At 39.0% G+C, this 23,725-nt stretch overlaps 1 protein-coding gene across 5 annotated transcripts in view; it reads left to right on the top strand.

Moving 5' to 3' along the window:
* Positions 1-23,725, top strand: part of znf516 (zinc finger protein 516) — a 63,486-nt gene that overhangs the window by 16,089 nt on the left and 23,672 nt on the right. For all 5 annotated transcript variants that reach the window (XR_012359752.1, XM_055219786.2, XM_055219788.2 and 2 more), the window contains exon 2: positions 14,409-16,308. Coding sequence is in view for 4 of the 5 variants with exons in the window: in XM_055219786.2 (XP_055075761.2) it covers positions 14,625-16,308 (1,684 nt within the window). In the remaining variant the exon portion in view is untranslated. The remainder of the gene's footprint in view (positions 1-14,408; positions 16,309-23,725) is intronic.

Genomic DNA, 23,725 nt, shown 5'->3' with positions numbered 1-23,725 from the left:
AGAAGAGTGTCTCGTTTGGGCTGCCGTCAAGGTCAGTGAAGCATATAGGTGCTGGAGAGGTGCGAAAGTGTGCACGACACAAGATTTGATCGAATGGTGGTGCTGTAAAGTGAAGCATAGGTTGTTTATGGTTGAAAACATTAGATGGTGTCATGACGTTCATCGGAAGCGTGCGGCATGCCAAATATGGGTCAAACCTGAGAGCTCTTCTGGTGCAGATCTGGCAACCCAAAGGCAGGCACTTAACCCTTAGCACTCCCAGGGGGCTACAGCAGCCCCTTCATTCAACAGTTGCTCACCCTGCGGCTATTTCCCTAGAAGAGGTTTATGTTGCTTAGTGCCATAACATATGCTGGACTTAAAGATTAAAGGCTTGGGGAAGAAGCTCAAAAGCACCCCGTATTTTCATTACGTTGCCTGTTTTACTGTGTTTATTTGTCTTTACCAGCATCTGTGAAAGTGTATGCACTATGCAGAAAGAAAAATAAAGAGAGAGAGAGACAAAAATAAAGAGGGAGAGAGTGTCTGAGCTGGCCTTACCTTGATAATCTAATCCCAGTTCTGAGGTCTTTTTTTAGAGAGCAAGTTAATGCCTTCAGATTATAGTTCTGCATGGCAACCACCCGAGTGCATCTGCAAGCCACTTACACTCACAGTATCTGTTCAACAGACACCCACCCAAATGTAAAAAGAGGCATTTGAGATAGTAAGCGTATTTCAATGCTAAAGAGATAGTCTAATGTGATTTAATCCCAAAATTGTCAAAGAAAAGAAAAGCATCAGACGTAGATCGAAAAAAAAGGTGCAGGTTTTGTCTTTTGTGAGGTCTCAGATTTAAAGGGATAGTTCACCCAAAAATAAAAAATTTCATTAATGACCCTCATGTCGTTCCTCAACTCGTAAGACCTCCGCTCATCTTCGGAACACAGTTTAAGATGTTTTATATTTAGTCAGCAGCTTGTTATACTGTCCATGTCCAGAAAGCTAATAAAAACATCATCAAAGTAGTCCATGTGACATCAGTGGGTCAGTTAGAATGTGTTGAAGCATCGAAAATACATTTTGGTCCAAAAATAACAAAAATTACGACTTTATTCAGCATTCCGCGTCTGTTGTGAAGCGCATGCGCGAGACTAAAGTCAAGTGACTGCAGTGACGCGGCTGACGTGTTATCTGGTGCGCCTCAGCAGGTTTTTTTATGGGCCCCCGGGCTTCGTTTACAGTCTGAGGGAGACGCACGCTGGGCATCACGTTGGAGGGCGGCCAGTAGATCAGTGGTGTGTTGACCTCCACGGCAGCTGGATCTGGGTCTGTTTGTCTCAATGTCCTCGGGTTCGAGGACGAGACGGGGAGAGAGAAACAAAATCCTATTAGCGTAGGGGTCGTTCGCATGTATTGTCACACAGTGTTGTGTTTTAATATATGCTTGGTTCCAAGCAGGCTAGCTATTGCGGCATTAGTATATTACCCAGACGATATGTGAATGCTGAATGGATAACACGTCCTCTGCACATCACTGCAGTCACGTGACTTTAGTCTCGCGCATGCGCTTCACAACAGACGCGGAAGAGAAGACAATGCTGAAGTCATATTTTTTGTTATTTTTGGACCAAAATGTAATTTCGATGCTTCAACACATTCTAACTGACCTATTATCTTTCTGGACATGGACAGTATAACAAGCTCTCGGACTAAATATAAAACATCTTAAACTGTGTTCTGAAGATGAACGGAGGTCTTACGAGTTTGGAACGACATGAGGGTGAGTCATTAATGACATTATTTTCATTTTTGGGTGAACTATCCCTTTAATCCCAAAATTTTCAAAGTAAAGAAAACCATCAGATAAAGATCGAAAAAAAGGTGAATTTTTTCTTTTGTGAGGTCTCGGAGTGTAGCAAATAGGGTATTTAATTTGTGTTTAATTTTACCATTTACTTTTGAATTGTATAATGCTAAATATATTTAAAGGGATAGTTCACAGAAAATAAAAAAGCTGTCATCATTTACTCGCCCTCAAATTGTTTCAAACATGTATAACTTTCTTTGTTCTGCTGAATACAAGACATTTTGAAGAACATGCATAACCAGTAAATCAGATCTGGGGCACCATTAACTTAGTAAGGAAAAAAATTCTATGGAAGTGAATGGTGCCCCAAATTTGTTTGGTGGTTCATTTGTGTTCAGCAGAACAAATACATTTATACATGTTTGTAACACTCTGAGGAAAAGTAAATTATGTTATTTGGTGAACTGTCCCTTTAAGACACCATAACAAATTGTATGCAAGTCAATGAAAGACAGGTGAATAGCTCAGTATTTGTGTGTTTGTTGGTCGAGCTGTGTGTCTGCATAGGTGTTATGTCATACTGCTATCAGGAGCACTGCAGAGAGGCTTGGGCTTGATATTACATAAGACATACTGCTGATGTCTCTCTCTCTCATCTCTCTCACTGCTGTCACACACACACACTGTACGTGCACACTTGCATGTTTTCGCTTAGTCCCATAAATATAAACATGCATGTGAAAACATTTTTTAACATAAGTATGGCTATTTTTACTTCCATCATAGCATATTATACCTGCATGACCAACAGATGTCTTAAACATAACTACGAATTTTAACAGGTCTTGAAAATGCCACTGCAGTAGTCTAATCTTATCAGCAAATGAGAATTGCATGTCAATAACACACACACGCTGTATTGCAATGACTGCAGTGTTGTTATTTCCAGTGCTATAAGATTGACATCAGCAGTGCTGCTTGAATTGTGCTGATCTTGTGACTTACACATATCTACAAATCCTTTCGCCTGGCCTCTCATGGTGCTTAGTTTTATTTAGGATACATCACACACACTGACGTGAAACATGTTTGTTTGGCATCGATACAACGGCTAACATATGTGCATGGTGCACTCACATACCGACACTCGCACACACGCAGAGATTTTGGCTCGGTGTGTGGACCAGGGTGTGTTAGAAAGAGCACGCGTGTGATAAGGGGTCTTTCACATGAGTAGGATACACACATGCCCCCAAACTGGCTGAGAGCAGAGGAGCAGTGTCCAGAGCATGGGGCGTTTATGCTGAGCTGGTGTAGCCGTCAGGTTGAATAAGCGTGCAAACAGTTGATTCTCTATAGCCATTCATCAGCCACAGAAAAGATAAGGCGGCAGAGAATGGAGCTCTCGCTCTGGGCTGTGTCCCTCAGATACGGTTTCTTCCACTGGAACCCGGTTGTCTTTGTGTTGGTTTTGTGCCTGTGTGTGTGTTTTGTACGGGCACATGTGTTGTGTTAATGGTGTGTTAACAGGAGATCCTGCTTCTTTTAAATGCACTTATAATAAAGATGCGTGGACATCCTGTCTTGATGTTTGCAAAGGACTTCCTCGAGCATATGGCTGCTAATGAATCATTAATCATTTAATTATGATTTAACTACTCCAGCAGTCGTGTGTCACTAAAGCCGAGCACTTCCAATATGGATAGATAACAGTTTTGGGTAATGATATATTATGCTTTGCAGTGTATGACATGTTTTTGTCTTGGTAATATATATATAAGTGTAGGCACTTACAGTTTTGGGATTATATACTCACTCGTATGTCTTTAGGTGTTTGGAATGTAGCACATGACTCGATGGATCTCTCTATAGTGCACTGAATGTAGTTCAACCTGATTACTGTATGTTTAGACTGCACCAAGTAGATTTCAGTTTTCAAATTGTGCTAAAGTTGAAACAGTATATAAAAACAACATGTCTTTGAAATGACAGATATTAAGTTAGAGATACAGGTTGGGCCATATACTATATGGTACAATGCAAGTCAATTAAAATCAATTTGTACGTTGTTCTTTAGTGTCAGTGTTATTTTAGCCAACATGAGCTCAGTCAGCGTCAGACTGAAGTGTAAATGTCTCCGCAGGTGGACTTTCCTTTCATGGCATCTGATCTTTTCCGTCACGTAAGCGAAACTGAAGCCATTGAGTCCATTAAGTGTTCAGCGTCGAACACTTCATTTATTCTGTTGAATGAGTGCCACATCTGGCAATTTTTTAGGAATTAGGAATGTGAACACTACTTGCACTGATAATGCATCAAAATGACATAGAATAGTGTATAAGTATGCGATTTGGGATGTGTCGAATATCTTTCTGAATGTAGACAATACACAATATACATCTCTGTTAGGGTTGCAAAATTCTGGGAATTTTCAAGGCTAAAAACTTTCCATGGGAGTTAACTGGAATATATGGGAATAAATAAAATTGCAGGGTTGAACTTAAATGTAGTTACCGTGTTTTCCGGACAATAAGTTACTCCGGAGCATGGCCGTAGCCAGCTATGAGGTCACCGAGGTCCGGACCTCGGTAATTTTTCATATTAAAAATAAAATTTGAAGTTCTCTGAACGACTAATTAGTTTTTCACAACGAATCCGCATATATAATTAAGTTTGGACAGTTTACTGTATAGTTTAGTTTAAAATGACGAAGATTGGCTTTAAGCTGCGACAGCGCGGGTACAGAATTTGTAGTGTTGCCAGATCCCATTGTTAAAAATCCTCTTTAGACATAGTGTTTTAGCAATTAATGTGACACTATGACATTATCTATAAAGTGATTGTTAGGTGTAAGTTATTATTAGCGATTTCTCTGATTTATTTCTGAAATACAAGGTTTGGACGAACTTTGTTTTTTAAGGCTTATTATTTTTGCTTGTTTTTCATACTAATATCTGGCAACATGGAAACTGAACGTTATCAAATAAGACGCATCATTCAGCGAGAGCAGGTTATTGGTGATACTACATTCGGTAAGATAAAAGCAGTAATCATCACAATTGTGTCTGTAAGAGTATCAACAGTATCAACAACACTATCGAAAAACAGAAAATAACTCTGGTACAAAGATGTAAAAGAATTGGGTTTAAATAAAATATGCCAAATATGTTAAAGTATGTAAAAAGAATACCAGTACCAACTAGATTTTATTGAAATAAGTGATGTCTCAAAATAACACTTAGATGTTCTTAACTTAATTTTAAGAAGTACCAAAAACAAATGTGATATATAAGCCACAAAATGATAGCAAGAAAATAGTACATTTACTAAGTGTACTTAAAAAGTGTATTTTATTTAAGTACACTTTTTTCACCTGGGATAGCATTTGTTAACTCTTAACACCCCACCCTGGACCTCGGTAATTTTCTAACCCTGGCTACGGCCATGCTCCGGAGTATAAGTCACATCAGTCAAAAATGCGTTTTGAAGAGGAAAAAACAAGAGGAAAGAGTCGCACTGGACTATACGTTGCGTTTTTTAGGAAATGATTTCACAAAATCCAAGCCGAAGCACAGATATTTAATCTGGAAAGGCAAGTTATTCAACTAAACAATAGCACAGAACAGCAGGCTGAATAGGTGTCTGTACATGTTAAAGTAACATAAACAGTTATTTACACGATCAGGGTTTCCCGCAGAAAATTTGTTCGTTAAGGTGGTAGGGTTGGGCGGGGGGCAGGGCAAACACGTCATGATGAAAATTAAAATATTTTTATTTAAAACACTCAAATAAATCATAATTTTAAAGAAACTACAGTATGACAGAAAATGAACACATTCTAGATTATTACTGAATTAAATGTTTTTAACAGATACCTCTATCGAAAATAGCTGCGTGAAGGGTTAATAAATACAAACTAAAGCAGATGTTGTAGAACGTCTGCCGAAGGTTAATAGATAGCACGATGATCGAAAAAACTGATTATTTCCCACTATTATTTACATTATCTTAAAAGGAGTGTAACTACTGTAGCATGTAAATAATGCACATAAATAACATGAGTAAGAGCGCTCAACCATTATATCGAATCAACAGGCACGTGCAACCTAGCTAGCAGGTTGCTCAAACAACAAAATCACCAGCTAACTTACTTTAAATTTGCAAGAACTTTAGACTAATACAATAACAGGCTTAAATAAACCCAAAACATAAGTCCACTTACAGTTCTTACGGACACGTGTTTTATCAACTGGCTATCCTCCAGTCATGACGGACCACGTCTTTTTAATTTTGGCGGTGTGGCGCGCATGCCCGCTCGCGGTGTGAAGTGCGCCCACGCTATTCTCCGTTGCACTTGACGGCCTTTTGTGCAACATTTTTTTTTTTTTGAAGACATATTTAAGGTGGTAGGGTTTCCCAGCTTAGGAGGGCCGCCCAAACTGCAAAGTGCTGCGGGAAACCCTGACGATACACAATAGCATACAGAACATACCGGGAGGCTAAATAGGCTAAATTAACACGACAAGCCAAATCAAGTTCGAAAAGGTCCCGAAGTCATTCCGCATCACTGAATCCATTGAATTACATAAATACAGGAGCAGCATAGAGCGGACTCTCACGGCTGTATCCGTCTAGTGCTGCTAATGGTTTCTCTTGGTTCATATGAAATAATTTTTGACGTATAAGTCGCACCTGACTATAAATTCCTGGACCCGCCAAACTATGAAAAAAGTGTGACTTAAAGTCCAGGAAATACAGTCATGATTTAATGCACTTTCAGTTACATTTGAAGAGTTTGGTTCCAAAACGCGATAAACGCCATTTTTGAAAAAAATGAGTTACTGCCAAAATCAGTATTATATCAGGTCAGTAGTTAAAAGTAAATTCTTAATTTTACGTAAAATCCAATATCCGTGTTATTCTGTCATCTTTTCTCCCTTTTTTACCAAAATGCGATAAACGCCACTCCTCCTTTTTTACAGAACGCAATAAATCCATTCCTGAAACTACAGCCCACCAGTCACGCAATGTAAACAAACAATGGCGGTGCGCTGAGTACACGGAGTCCTAGTTTTCCTAATTAAAACAAATTTTTAACCTAAAGATGCTATGTGAAAGTTTGTAACAGAAAATAGTGGTTTTCATCTTGTCACTTTCTTGGTATAGAAAACACGTTTTTACCGAAATTTGTCAAAATGGATTTATTGCGTTTTGGAACCAAACTCATCATTTCTACCCCGCACATTCTTCAGTCACGTGCACACAGCACACTGCTTACTAGAATGATTTCTTAAGGATTTTTGATCAAATAAATTCAGGCTTGATAAACGCAAGTATCAGGATTCTTTGATGAATAAAAAGTAAAAAAAATAACAATTTATTAAAACAAAGAACAATTAGTATAAAATCAATATTTTTTATAACAGTAATTTTTTGGGGTAATTTTTTTCTTTCCTTTTTTAATGCCATTTTAAATTTTTATTACCTTGGATGCATGTCTTTTGACCAATCAAAATGTTTATTTATGTTTGTATATAATATAGTTTATATACATTTCCTTAAATTTCCAAATTATTCCCATAAATTCCCATTAAGTTTCCAATTTGGAATATTTCCTAAATTCCACTTAAGTTCCAAATTTGGAATAATTCCAAAATTCCCCAGATTAAGTTCCCATAGATAAGTTTCCAGAAACAACTTTTTTGCACCCTCAGATTTCAGATTTTCAAGTAGTGATTCCTCTGCCAAATATTGTCCTTTCCTAATAAAGCCTTCAGATGATATATAAATCGTTTAAAAAAGTTTTAAAAAATTTACCCTTATGACCCTTTGTAGTCCAGGGTCACAAATATATTTTTGTATGGTAAATTTAAAAATGTATAGTGCAAAAGCAGAAAAAATAAACATAAAGCATAGTTTTTTAAATTTTTTCTAATATTCAATATACACCTGTATTGGCCAGCCCTACTTCTGATGTGTCACACAGGATCCTAAGGAAAAAAGTGAATGATGAATGGTTTACATAGTAACTGTAACTGCTGAAACCATAAACACCCGATCATAACCACTCAGAGAGACCAAAGCTGTTTGTAGACAGGGACATGGTCTCTATAGGGAAGTGTATTTTTAAAAATCTTGTTTTATGCCTCTGTTACATGGAAAGCATAGCAGGCCACAGTTAAGTAGTGTTCATTGTGTCTTTGTTTTCTGAAACCATGCGAAACAAAGACGTCCTTCACCCTGCGTAAGCTCTATCACTAAGCTTTACATATGAGCTGAATAGAAACGTTTGTGCCCGTTCTCCGTTCGATTTTATCGTATGACCACATCTGTCCTCGCGTACCACATTACACAGACTTTAACTTTGCAGCACTTGACATTTCGTGTACTTCGCACAGCCAAGTTGTCTTGTTATTCGCTATCAAACCTGAGGAAATCTGTGGTCCACACAAGACGTCAGTTTATTTTGTGTAATTTAACATGACAACTTTAGCTTCAGCACCTGCCATCGAGCTCTAAAGCACAACTATGAGGCGCGAGGGCCCCCCTTCTGTTGCAGCTGTAATCATTTGAGGGCACCAGGGGAAGATCTGCTCTGAAATAGGACTGAGAGGGACTTCTCTTTGTCTTCCCCCAACCAGACATGCTTCAGACAGGCCTCTAGCGTAGGATGGACCCCTGTATCCAACAATGGGTGTGCTGGACACCCCGCCGCTCCGAGGAGTTATAGATGTGAGCTGTTGTGACAGTTCTGGTGCGAGAGGCACAATGAGATTGGGTTGAATTTGAGATCCTCTGAATTGCTGTGGCCATGGGGAGTATATGTTCCTATGAGAGGTTTGCTGTGATGGATTACATGGAGTTTCATCATTGATAATTGTGGTTGTTTGTTATATTAATGTGTTTAAATCAGTGGGGGAAATGCCTGAGATTCACCAGACAAATGTTGTGGACATATATATTTTAAACCATATATGGAGATATTTGTAGAAGTCAAGCAAAACACTCAAGGTGCATATGACATGTTTCCTTGTAAATGGTCGTTTTTTTTCTCGGGCTCTTGAAATGCCTTATTTTCACAAATCTCAATTTAGTCATTTTATTGTTACAAATTTGGCTGTTTTTTGATGCACAACCCTCTTAAAGGGGCGTGTACACCAATGTGTTTTTCCTGCGGGCGGAGTAGATTTTCAATAGTTTCCAATAACTTCCGATAGTTTTTAAAAAAGCACCGTGATTTTAAAAAAATGCCAACAGCTGGTGGGTTTCGTCTGAGCTCAGTGCCGATGCTGCTTTAGCATTTTATCCTTGTTCAGTCCCCAGAGTTGAAAATTTTTTAACTCAACTCATTAAATGTCACTTTTCACTCAGCCATCCAATCACAGCGGAGGAGGGGCGGGACAAATATTACAACAACCAACTGGGGCATTGTATAACGAATGATAAACAAAACAGAAGTATCATAGCAACCAAAGCGCTTGGCTAAAAAACGCTGGCAAGCGCCCGTACAGTTGGTGTCTACCTGGCATTTTCAGACGCGTTTAAATGCTTGGTTTAAATGGCCCTAAGTGCAAGTACGTTTTTATTGCATAAACCTCCACTTTAAAAAAAAATCCTCTTCTGTGGACAAGACATTGGTCAGGTACAAATTGCATATTAATTCGGTTGTCAGTTCACCTTTTAATGCTTAATCCTGTTCTGTACACACACAATTCAGCATTTACAGAAACTCGGCATGTTGTGTACGTAACAGAATTGAACAACTAGTAGTTAATAAAGTGTTTAAACGTTCATCATGGACATGACAGGTCTCTCTTCTGAAAAAATAAATGCCTAGAAGAGGAAAAAGTCTTCTGTATGCGCGGTGCAACAGAGGCACGAGCGTTTGCTGACTAGTGTTGCCAGATCTTGCACGAGAAAAACAGCGAAAAATCCAATAATAAACCAAATAAAGTCGAAGCCGATGGTATAGTGGCAGGGCTCCGACATATGGTGCAGATGCACTTCTGGCAACCCGAGTTCGAATCCCAGCTCGAGGTCCTTTGCCAATCCCATACCCCTGTCTCCACCTTGTACTTTCCTGTCGTCTCTCAGTTACTGTCTATCAAATAAAGGCAAAATGACCCCCCCCAAAATTTAAAAAATAAAAATAAACCAAAATAAATCCAAATGCTTTACCTCAAAGATCAAAATATTGCTAGTGTTGCCAGATCTTGCACGAGAAAAACAGCGAAAAATCCAATAATAAACCAAAATAAAGTCGGAGCCGATGGTGTAGTGGACAGTGCTCCAACATATGGTGCAGATTCACTTCGCAACTTTTAAATGCATTGCTTGCGTACGCTGCGTTAAGTCGCGTATGAATTTGCGTGCAATGCGAGTGCAACAACTGGTTTAATTAAGTGATTGAGTCAATGTGCGCAGGTAATTCTCACAGAACCCGCCAGTCCCAAGCAGAGCAACCGGCTACTTCTCCATAAAAGCGCTGCTTGAATGATGGGTTTAATATTTTTCTTGATGAAAAACACAACAAAAAAACGATCTCGCTTATATTAAACATCATATATGTATATTATAACAAAAACGAGTAAGCACGCAGCTTCTGTCATCATCTGGTCAGTCAGCTCGCCTCGCAAACTCTGACAGAAATAAATGAAATCTGACACCTGCTGCTCTGTGACGTGACGCGCGTTCAGCTCCGCAGCAGACACATTCAGTTGTAAGTGTTTGCTCTCTCTAACGAAACTAAATGATTTAATTACACAAAAATATCAAAACGACGGTGTCGCGGTGGGCAAGTGATCTAACCGGTGAGAGGCTGAAGCACCGATTATCACCGTTTCACCGACTATCGCGGCAAGCCTATTGCCAATCCCAGACCCCTGTCTCCACCTTGTACTTTCCGGTCGTCTCTCAGTTACTGTCTATCAAATAAAGGCAAAATGACCCCCCAAAAAAATTTAAAAAATTTAAATAAACCAAAATAAATCTAAATGCTTTACCTTAAAGATCAAAATATTGGTAGTGTTGCCAGATCTTGCACGAGAAAAACAGCGAAAAATCCAATAATAAACCAAAATAAAGTCGGAGCCGATGGTGTAGTGGACAGTGCTCTGACATATGGTGCAGATGCACTTCTGGCGACCCGAGTTCGAATCCCAGCTCGAGGTCCTTTGCCAATCCCATACCCCTGACTTCACCTTGTACTTTCCTGTCGTCTCTCAGTTACTGTCTATAAAATAAAGGCAAAATGGCCCCCCAAAAAATTTAAAAAATAAAAATAAACCAAAAAAAATCCAAAGATCAAAATATTGCCACCAACATCTTGACACTTTATTAACACCAAAATCTTGATCGCTTCATGAGCCAAAAGCCTTAACTGTTATGCGCCAAACGGCATGCACGTACAAATAAGATAAGGACCTGGCAACCCTGCAAGACAGCCTGCTGTGGAGCAGCCTCAAAAATGCGTACAATGCACAACGCCAAGACGGAGGTTTATTGCAAAACATAACGCTGTTAAATTATTTTGGTCAAAGCCGTGAGTGATAAGCGCGAAAAGGCAGAACGTTGCTATGGTTATCTCTGTGTAAATTATCACATTTTCGGGAGTGAGTCTTGTTCCGTACAGACATGTAACGAACATTTAGGGAATTCACTCCCGCATTTAAATGGGGTTGTCACTCCCGAAAGTTTGTAGTGTGTACGAGGCAATAGTAAGCAGTTGGAAAATTTCTAGTTGAAAAGATGAAGTCTAAAAGTTTGAGAACCACTGGGTAATATCAGTATCCCATTTTAGATGGAGGTGGCGTTTAGCGGCTTTTGCATCTGATCTCTATTTGCGTAGTGTCTGTAGGCTATTACTTAGTTAAAACATGGAAATCTACTACTTTTTGAATATTTTACTTGGAGTCCCACTGAGCCCTCCCCATTTCCGGCCCTGGTTTTAATATGAATGTTGGGAATAAAATGGAGAGACTCCTTGATAGTCCCCTGAGCTTTGAATTTAGATATAGACTGATCATTTTTTTATTATGTTTGTTTGCTTGTTTGTTTTAGGGTAGATGCTTGACCTATTAAAACTTAATAATTTTTTCAGGCTCATTGGTTGTGCTAACGAAAAACAAGTGATCAATCATCCATCCGTCACATCACAATCTAAACAAAAGATAAGCAAACTCTTCGCCATTTTCTCTCATTAGTATTGAACGCTGTTAGTGGTTTGGTAACTGTCACTGTACATTTGGACAAAAAGCACAAATTTGGTTTAGGATTTAAGCTCGCGCACACAAACACACACACCGCACAATTTAAAAAAATGCACCAATCCTGCATTGATGGAGCTGCAAGATGAGCTGAACTGTCTGGGGATAAGTAGGTCAGCGGTGCTGAGGTAAGCCCTCAGAGAACAGCCATGTTTCAATAATAACCCCACTGCTGATGTGCGTGTACTGTAAATGTGTGTGTAGTGTGTGTTCCTACACACCTCCCAAACCTCTCTGTATCGTAGTTACGACACTTTAATGCTTAGTTCATTGGTTTACCAAACTATTCATTACTGGCTTAGTTCAGTTCTGTTATTATGCAGTTAAACACCAAATCCATTCCATTGTCATACTGTGTGCACACTAGATATGGAAGGATGCATTAGATTTAAGTCGAGATAAATGGATCGTGGGACCTCTAGGAAAACTTCCAATTTCCTAAATGTCTTCCCTTAAATTTCTTACCTCGCGGTTTATAGCCCAGCAAGTTAACTTACCGCGAAAGATGAACTGTGGAGAGGTGAGCGATATTGTGTGTTTGTTCGTGAGTCTATGTGTGCTTTTCTGAGAGAGATGCAGGGCCAGTGGTGAAATGTAGTTGGTATATAATGGATTATTGATTGTTGAGAAAGAGAGAGAGAGAGAGAGAGAGAGAGAGGCCCGGCCCTCAGGGTCCATCCCAACTGGCCCCTCTCTTGCCCAACACTGAATAGTCTCTTTACGCCTCAACACACACACACACACACACACACACTCACACTCACACACACATACTCATACTCACAATGAATTTAGGTCTGTGAGCAGACAGCCACTCTCTCATACTAACTATAAAAGCGGACTGAGATTTCTTCTGTTGTCCTGCAGATAAAGATACACACACAGCCATATGTAGCTGCATATATGGCATTGTTACAGAGCTATCTGGACTACTTGATTTTTATTGGTCAGTCACAGCGTTTTTGTATAATGCTCAGTAAAACATATTTGTCCCTGACAACCAGTCAATGAAAAATCGACCCTTTAATCCCCATTAAACCAGTGCAGTCTCATGCTGTTCTGATTATCTTGTTAATGTGATGTCACACTGAAACCCCGCCCACGGCCACTGACTGACAGTCCTGCATTACCATAGTTTCTACCCTCAGTGAGTTGTACGCTGTCCTCATATCTCAATAATTTGATACCATTGTCTCAGACTGTATTCACTGAATCAGATCTATTTTAATTGAAAGCGCTCACTGTCTCTTTAGTTAAGGAAGTGCGGAGCAGTAGCTCATTTGCATTTTAAGGAGCAGACCCGAAAACAGCGCGTTTTTGCTTGCACCCAAATAGGGGCATTTTGGACATGCTATAATAATGATCTGAGGGGTATTTTACGCTAAAAACTTTACTGACACTAGGCACACCTGAGACTTATATCTTGTATATGTGTAAGGAATAATTGACGACGGTCCATTGAATTATAAGAAAAAAATGCACACCCAAGGTGCAATTTGTTACACCGCGGGTGTGCATTATTTTCAAATAATTCAAAGGACCGGAGTCAATTATTCCTCTTATACCATAAATATCCAGTTATTTATCTACCCTGCTAGGGTTTATTTTGTGATAATGACTGATAGTGTTTACTGAGACCTATGCACACAAACTAGACAGACAGAAAGCATTTGCATGTATAGGTGGGACACTACAATAAACATTAGATCAGTCAGCATAACCATTTTTGAAGAATGAGAAAGGTTTGCTATGTTTAGATTTGATAGAAAACAGTGAATAGCAGGATATCCTGATTCCAGGCCAGGGTGTGTGTGTGTGTACTTTGTCAATTTAAAACATTTAATTACTTTCTTGTTGTAATATATTTAACAATGTATTTACTGTGTTTGTGTTTACAGCTTTACTTAGTTAAGCAAGTCTGTTTTCAATAAAGATGTGCCATTCCCTCCTAACTGTTAGAATCAGCAGTCTCTCTCTCTCTCTTTCTCTCCCACTCACTTGTAAATGGTGCAGCATAAAACACAATGTACTACGTCCTCTGTATTCAGTTCTGCAGTATGCATTCGCCTTAAACGAATCATTTTGAGTGAACAAAAGACTGTCAGATGACATAATATAAAAGGACTTTGTTAGCTGGGGGTTGTCTAAAATACTGGATAAAACTGTTCTGTGACTCTGAATGTCCTTACATATGATTCGTAACAATAGCTGTTGTTTAATAAGAATCATAAAAAACATGGGTATGTAGACTAGTAGTCTTGTGTTTGCTAATAGACTAATGGATTAATGAACCACCTTTATTTTCTCATTTGCTTGTCATGTTCTCAAATTCGGTTTTTGTTTTGTCTTCTCAGGTGACAGTATGAAGCATACCCTTGGCTGGTAAGATGACCCATAAAAGAAAGAGCCCTAGACATATTCCAGACAAAAGCAACATTGAATTGCCAACAATGACACATTTGATAGAGAGAACTTTTACTCGGACCGAATGACTACAGGCGAGACAGATTTAATAGGATCTAATAAATTGGACAACAGATAGCGGCATAGTGGAATTTTCGAGTCTCGAGATGGAGGTGGAACGACAGGAAGTTGCAGAGGAAGGGACCTTCACCAAGGCCGGCCGGGACAACCCAGAACACAAGAAGAGTCAAGGGCACACTTGTGAACTGTGTGGAAGAAGTTTTCCATTCCTCAGCTCTTTGTCCCAGCATATGAGGAAGCACACTGGGGAGAAACCGTATAAGTGTCCACACTGTGAGCATCGGTCGGCTCAGAAGGGCAGCTTGAAAGCCCACATTCGCAGCCACAAACTAGACGGCCTTACCCAGAGCACTGGTGGTGGTGGTGAGGAGGAAGATGTCGACATGGAAGGGGAGAAGGAAGGAGGGGTACCTGAAGAACAAGGCGGTTGTTCCAGTCCAACTGAAAGCACCTCAGCCTGCAACAAGGTCGTCAGCGGTGAGGACGCGACCAAAATGAGGAAGAAAGGTGGAAAGAAGGAGAACGTCAAACAGTCCGTGCAATGTTCTCTGTGCAGGAAGAGACTTCCAGGTCAGGCAGAGCTTGAAAAGCACATGCAGGAGTTTCACAAGGTCTTCCGATGTGAATTGTGTCCATACGAGACTTTGCAGGAGGACCAGCTGCAGTCTCACGTTGAGAAAGTACATCCTATTGAAGAGGAACCCATCACCAAAGAAGCCCCTTCCAGCGAGGACACTGAGAGTAAGGGGGAGTTTCCGTGTGAACAATGCGACCAGGTATTTACTCAAGCTTGGTGCTTGAAAGCTCACATGAAGAAGCATCAAAACAGCTTGGATCACGGGTGCCGGATCTGTGGACGTCGTTTCCGCGAGGCCTGGTTTCTGCGGAGCCACATGAAGACCCACGGCACCAAGTTAAAACCAAAGAGCGACTCCTACCGTCCTGCTACGGTCAACGAGGTAGCGCAGGATGAGTCCAACTTGGTGAATGAGGTGTGCCTGTATGAACTCTGTGCCAAGTGTGGTAACTTCTTCCATGACCGCAAAAGCTTGCAATTGCACGAGCAGGTCCACAGAAACATCGAGCAAGCCCCCAACAATATCATCTGTGATGATAAAGACTTTGCATCTGTCACCAAGACAAGCTTCATGGAGTTCCTAAATTTGAAACCGGCAGGAAGAACAGAAGTTTCCTTTGAGGAGACTCTTGGAAAAAGAATCCCAGAGTTGGATCCAGTCAGTAGCTACCAGGCTTGGCAGCTGGTCACCAGAGGCAAAGTGGTGGAGGTATCAGAGAAAAGTTTGGGCTGGGATGAGAGGTTAGCGGATGCGGATGTAGCATACAACAGGGAAAAGGGCGAGTACGTCCTGACGCGACAGGACAAGAGGAAGAAACCGCTAGATTCCTCCTCGAATATTCCGACCAAGAAACGCAGAGGTGCAGGAACCAACCCAGATCACCACAGCATTGATGAAAGGAACGGTCAGGCCTCACTGGGTGAGCAAAGCCCAGAGGATGATTCCGAGTACCGCCCCGCTTCTCGGCCCAGCCGTAAGAATTCCCAGAAAACCTCGGAGTGCTTAGAGTGTGGAAAGGGTTTCCGTACGCAGCAACAGATGGTGATTCACATGCTCATAAGACATGGTGGCTTAAGTGAAGCAATTAGTGGGAATGGACTGTTTCGGAAAGCAGAGTCCAGTTCATCTAAAGAAGGTGAATCTGCAGGACACGTCAGGGATCAGAAAAGGACAGGGTCTTCTTCCGACACAGGTATAAGAACATATTTTGTTTAATATTTAATAATCATTTGTAAGTGTAAATCCTACACAAGCCACTTGACCTCGGTTCTGTTGCCCCAGTTTTTTACACTCTCAAAAAATAAAGCTATAAAAGCTGTCACTGGGGTGGTACCCTTTAAAAAAATACACATTTGTAATTAAAGGGTGCATATTAGTACCTCAAAGGTACATATCTGTGCTTAAATGAGAACTTTTTTAAAGGGGACCGTCCTAGTGACAGCCTTTGTATCTTTATTTTTGTCAGTGTATACAGCACTGGCGGCCGGTGACTTCTTTTTTTGAGGGCACTAAATGCAAAGTTTGTCACAACATGTATGTAGCCCGTCGTGTGTGGTTCCTTTTTTCAAAATATGTGTTCTGCGCGTCGAGTGCGTGTATATGCATCACGTGTCTTGTCAAAATAAGTGCCTGCTGCAGACACGTCTAAAGGGTTTATGATAAAAAGAGACGCTCGCGTTTGCCAGATACTCGAATAATCTCATGGGTATCAGAGTTTAGTGTTAAGGCAGTGTTTCTTTTATCATAAACGATTTTGACGAGTGTGCAGCAGGCACTTATTTTGACAAAACACATGATGCACATGGTTTACATGACGCAACAAACACATATTTTGAAAACGCAAGCAACACACGACACTCCGAACACATATTGTGAATTAGTAGTGCCCCTCGGATGAGCAGTCACGAGCCGCCACTGGTATACAGTATTAGTAATACCTGTTGAATAGTAATTGTGATGTGGCCCTAAAGAATTGCAAATGATCCATGATATTTTTATCAAATTTTGTAGCCCTAATTCATTCAAAAACGGACAACTCTGGGACAGATACTGTATTTTAGACAACCTGTTTATGAGCAATTGGGGTTGTTAATACAGCTAATAGGAATCTGTTACCAGGAGTTTCGATTCAAACCTGATTTAACTCATCAGCCTATTGTTTTCACATGAAGCTAAAAACCTTGAATATCTGGTTCAGGTGCGTTTGGAGATTGAGGTAAAGCTGAAGTATGAATATCTCCAGGAGTAAGACCCTCCGTCTCACGTTCTCAGGAATGTCAGCAGTTTTATTCCTGCTGAGTTGGCTAAACTAAAAATGTGATGTACTACATGTCCACAGGATGGGTCCAGGAGAAAAGAAAAAAAAATGTTCGGTTTGCTTTACAACAATAATGTTAATCCTCTATGTCATCAGGAATGCCACCGGAATGATTAAATTGGAGGATTACAGTTTTATAAATTATAAAACAGGTTTATGTGTCACAGTCATTTTAGGAATTGTATCACAAGTCTTTATTATTAAATGATTGTTAATACTGGTCTTGTAAAACAACCTACCTTTAAACACACCTGAACCTGCAAATCAAGAATGTTGGGTACTCTTAAACATTACCGTGCGTGCGTCTAGGATCTCTAGGAATAGGATATAAGCAAGCATAGACACTTAATTTTGCACTCTCTGAAAAAAGTACAAACTTGTTACTCACGCTGTGTACCTAGAAAAAACTACACGGGGTTTACTGTAACACAGATCTTTTATATAGTTTCACAGGGCTGAGCAATATGTGCTTTTGGTCTTCTTTCTCTCACTGTCAGAAGATAATTTCCTGCAAATGTGTGAAAAGTTTTAAGATACTTGACAAAGAGTATTTCCTTATCATTTAGTTTTTTCTGACCTGGGTGTGTTAAGTCGCCAGATCACCCTGCTAAAAAAACAATAGACACCATCACAGCAATTTGGATTTATTGGTTTTAATGGAAATTTATTGGTTGTATTGGAAACTATAATGGTCTCTATGGGCCTCTGTTGGTCTTTACTGGTATGTGTTGGGTTCTATTGGTGGGGCCATTAAATCCTAATAGAATATGTTCCAAAACGCACTACAAAAAGGAATTTTTTAGTGGTTTAATTGTAAAAGCTAATGGTTCCTATTGGTATTTTAATGGAAACAATTAGGAATTTCTGTAATGGTTTTATTGTTTTTTTTCAGCAGGGCAACTTTATATTATCTCAATCACCTTATTCTCAATCTTGTTACCTAAAACATGGCATATAAATCTAACTACAAAATGCGTTGTGCTGTGCCCTGCTCTCAATTAAGTATCTGTACCTAAATGGTACAAATTAGGATCTTTTTAAAGGGTACCATCCAAGTGTATGTACACCTTAGTGATGGTATAGCGACACCATGTGGAGAAATAATGTAGCACTTTTAATAGTGTTATACTTTGTTGGTTTGTGCATCACAAAGAATCTCCAAAAGATTTCAATCATTGATTAATATGTGTACTTTTATTCATATAGTTGTAAAATAATAGTTTATGCCCAGTTTAAGAATAATTCTTCTTCTTCTTCTTCTTCTTATTATTATTATTATTATATTAGCCAGAAATTCCTAAGTTATACATTTACATATGGCAGACACTTTAATCCAATATATACAGTACTGTGCAAAAGTCTTAGGCCACTATGTCAGAATTAGATTAGTTGTTTTTGCAATGTTATAGTGTATATATTGTTTCTCAGTTTCTTTAATAGAATACATCCAGAAAATACAGGAAATGTGTCAAGTTTTTAGAGTAAAGTACTCTTCCACTTGAGCAATAGCAGGAAACTGCAGGATCTCTTAAAACTAAATAAAATTAAAGGTGCAGTGTGTAATTTTTTAGAAGGATCTCTTTACATAAATGCAAAATAATATACAAAACTATATTATCAGGGGTGTATAAAGACCTTTCATAATGAACCGTTATGTGTTTATTACCACAGAATGAGACCTTTTTATCTACATACACTGAGGGTCCCCTTACATGGAAGTCGCCATTTTGTGCCACCATGTTTCTACAGAAGCCCTTAACGTACAAACAATGACATGTTTATCCGGTGGTGGCTACCGTAGCTTCTCTATGCGTTTCAAAAGCAAGGGGTGAGCAGTGGACTGAGCCGTTGATTGCAATTTGCAACCTCACCACTAGATGCTGCTAAAATGTACACACTGCACCTTTAAATCCTAATTTCTAATTTTAAAGAAATTAGTCTTTTTACTACTTTACATTCTTCTCAAAAATGCTCAAGATGTGTTTAGTGCCAAGAGAGGTCACACTTAACATAGACGATGCGTAAAGAAGACATTTAGTCCGGAAAATGTAACTTTTTATTTATTTCCTGTTTTTTTCTGTTTGTATCTTAATAAAATAGATTGAAAATAAATATGGATGGACATTAAAACTTCCAAAACAAGAAGTCTGGTGCTGGTGGCTTAAGACTTTTGCACAGTACTGTATTTATATATGTGTGTGTGTGTGCGCGTGCGTGTGTGTGAATTCAGTATGTGGGTTCCCTGGGGTTCGATCTCATGACATTTGCACTGCTAACACAATGCTGCGCTACGTGAACATGATAATATGAACATACAATACACTCTGTATATTCTGTTTTATTTTTTTCCCTTAAACCCAAAATGAAGTTTTGTATGACTACTAGACATTGCATTCAATTCTACGATGTTAGGTCTCAATATCAGTTGCATCATGTGTTTTCCATCCCTCAGTTCATGACCAATGTGATATCTTTAAAGCAGTTTGCCATGTTTTTAGTTATCAAGGTGCAAAAGTCAGTGCTGAGTTGGGAAATCTTGAGCTTGTGACCAGAGCTGTCTAGCTTATTTAGTGCTATTTGTGGACTTCCTGTCTCAGGAAGACAAGCACTAAAGACTTGCGTGTCCTTTTTTCCACATTCCCCATCTCAGTGCAGACCTCTAGTCAAAGCACACCATTAATATAACTGGAAAATACTACAGATGGCAGATATCTTAACAAAGCCAATATTCCCTATTGAGCCCTGAATCTGTCAGCTCATTTATAATTCCCGTCATATTTAGAAGATAAATCGGCTGTTATACCAATCGTGTATAAATGGGCCAGGTAAGACCAAACGTTTGAAGCGTACGTAAAGCTGAAAGATTTACTCCGTGTAACCACGGCTGTTAAGAAAAACAAAATAGCCTAAAACAAAAGATTGCCTCTCTTAGGGATTTAAATGGCAGGAATGTTCCAGAACAGGGGTTTCATTGTGCGTAAGAGCCGAAACAGATGTCCACTCAGTGCTGATGTTTTTATGTAGGTGTGAAAAAAGCGCAGAGTGCTCTTCAACACTATTTATCTGCCCTAAAAGATTTGCATTATCCTGGATCCTCTTCTAGCGGTTCTGCTGCGAACGCTGGGAAGCAGTCTTGGTCGCTACGTTAGTGTAAAGTTTATCTCGGAGGACCCCCACTCGGAATTGGCTCAAAAATAACTTCAGAGAGGGCGGATTGAGAACCGCACAGCAGCTAGTGTACACCACCAAATGCAAACCAGATGGCTTACGAGAGAAAGAATGAGAGAGAGCTACTGAGAGATTGCAGACACGTTAAATGTAAACAAACATCTTGTCGACACATGAGATGAGGTGGTCTCAGGCAAAGTTCCCAGGCCCTGTTCTGTTGCTTCATTGTACTACTTTATAGTTGTTATAATAAACTCTTCCCTGCCACTGTTAACATTTTTTGACCTTTTGTCACTTTGCTAAAGACACATCGTAGATTTTCACTCGCGTTTATGTTCACAGAGGGGCAAGCTTGAGTTTTTGGTTTGTGGGTGCAAGAAAGCCTGGGATAGATTAAAGCTCTAAACAATAAATAATGAATAAGTGTAAAGTAGTCTGTAATTGCTTTTGACATATCTATCTAGCTAAAACAATTTTTTCCAAATATTGTCTGCTAATATGAGTATGTAGCACCTATTAACGCTTTAAAGTTCCAATGTACTGTGGGAGGAACACTGAATTTTTTGACAGAAAACTTAATGTCATACAATAACTAAACATGTCACACTTCTTTGAATAGCTGAGATTCTTGTGATTTGAATGATGTAAACCCTTTAAACACAGCAGGTACAATAAGTGTCCTTGTAAGGCATGTTTAGCCTTTTCAGGAATGCTAAGGGGTTACGGTACATTCACATGGGTCGAATAGCGTTACACTTGACGGAAGGCTTGTCTGAAGCGTGGCCAACAGCCAATAATTGGCTGGCTCACACTAGGTTATTTGCATAAGGTGATTTGGTTGGCTCACGCAGGCGTTGGTGCTTTAAATATTTGAGAAATTTTCAACTTCCGCCGCGAGCAACAGCATTGTAGCATTCAAGTATAATCTGAGTTTTATGTGTTGCATGCACTTTAAAAATACTCTGTTTGTCAACGTAGTGGAAGGTAAAACATTAAAAAACTTAAATGTTGTTTAAATTAGCATATTGTTACAAGCAATGGTTGGGTTAAATATGTGACCCTGGAACACAAAACCAGTCATAAGGGTCACCTTTTTGAAATATATCTTCTGAAAGTTTAATGAAAATCTGTAGTTTGAGGGTGCAACAGAAGTTTAAATATTAAGAAAATCACCTTTAAAGTTGTCCAAATGAAGTTCTTAACAACACACATTAATGATAATTTTTTTTATAGATAATTACAGTAGGGAATTATTTTCATTGAACAGGATTTTTACTTAAAGGCGGGGTGCATGATCTCTGAAAGTCAATGTTGACATTTGAAATCACCTTAACAAACATGCCCCTACCCCAATACAATCTGGACCTTCTTTTGATAGACCCGACCCACACACATATGAACTAAGGCAACGATGTTGGTTAGTAGACACGCCCTTTACTGCTGATTGGCTACAAGTGTGTTTTGGTAGTCGGCCTGACTCCCTTTTCCAAAGTGTTTTTCAAAAATCACGCACCCCGCCTTTAATATCCTAACGATTTTTGGTGTAAAAAATTAGTAATTTGTCCCATACAATGTATTGTTGACTATTGCAACAAATATAGCTGTGCTACCTATGATGTTTTGTGGTCCAGGGTCACATATGAACATTTTCGATGGCGATTTAAACCAGTGGATGGGTTTGTCCATTTTACCCAACTATGGGTTAAAACAGTCCAGCATTTTTTAAGTGTAGCTTCAGGTTTAAGCATTGCATTTATATTTATGATGTGGCAGACACTTATCCAAAGTTAAATTATAGTATATTTAAGATGCATTTTATTATTACATGCATTTCCTCATGACCTCATGATTGATGAGTTGGTGTCAAAATGCTCTGTCAGCCAAGCATTTATGAAATTTGATAATTAAACTATTCCTCGATTTCACAGACAAGGCCTGAGGCTAGTCCTAGACTAAGACAGATGTTTGAGCTTTCTCAACTAAAAATAACTTGCACTGACAGATCTTAAAATATGCCAGTACCATTGATTTGTATGAAGATACACACCAGTAATGTATTTTTCTAAGGCATGTTATTTTTTAAATATGCTTCAACATCCTAATTTAACTGAAACCTAGTCCTGGATTCAGCTAAGCTTTGTCTGTAAAACCAGGCCTTTGTAAAGCTTGTGCTCTGAATTGCTAAAGTTAATCTAACTCCAAATTTCAAATCCTGTGGTGTTGTGGCACCATCTTGTGGGTAAACTCTGACATTGTTTTAAATGCTGGGAGTTTCTGACACAGAATCACAGAGTCTTTTGCTAATCCTTATATATAAATTGGCCAATGGTGTAGTGGACAGTACTCTGACAGCAGCCCGAGTTCGACTGGAGGAGGTCCTTTGGCGGTCCGGTACTCGGGTCAATGACGTGGCGTTAAATATTTTGTGTCCGTATGGTTCAATTAAATGTAAAAAAATACATTTGCAGATTTCATACATTTTCTGTTTTGAGGACCAAGTCTAAAATTTCTGGTTGACAGAATATTTGGGGGATAATTGCAAAAATGTCAATGTGGTGTAACCGATCTGTGTCAATTGGTGTAACTAGTATTTTTTTTAAATAAAAAAATATAAATATATTCATTAAAAAAATGTGGAATAAAATAGAAACATCTAGTTTAGTGTAATATGATTTTTACATACATTTTTACATAATTTGTCAAAGATTATTTAGAAAACAGCTGTTTTAGCATATGTCAGGACAAATATTACAAAAACGCATTAAAATTTACATAATAAAATTATATTTTAAAATGTTTTTTTTTAATGATTACGCTTACATGTCATCAAGGTGGATAAAATATTTAATATTTCTCATTCTTTGGCGCAATTGGCGGTTACACCATTTGACATTTTTGGGTCCATTCAGTCTGAACTTTCATGAAAATGGTGCAAATGTAATTTTTTATTGCATAAAATTAACATAAATACACTACGTGCATTGAAATAAACCTAAACAAGTTTTTTAAAAAGCTTTTTAAAATCTCATCTTGTCACAGACCCATCCCTCTCTCTCTACCCTGCATTTCCTATCAGCTCCTAAACTACTGTCTGTCAAATAAAGGCAAAAATGCTGATTAAAAT

The sequence above is a fragment of the Misgurnus anguillicaudatus genome, chromosome 20, assembly GCF_027580225.2.
Source record: "Misgurnus anguillicaudatus chromosome 20, ASM2758022v2, whole genome shotgun sequence".
In the NCBI taxonomy this organism is placed as follows: domain Eukaryota; kingdom Metazoa; phylum Chordata; class Actinopteri; order Cypriniformes; family Cobitidae; genus Misgurnus; species Misgurnus anguillicaudatus.
Note: the sequence above shows the minus strand (reverse complement) of the source record. Positions and strands in the feature narration are given on the sequence as shown.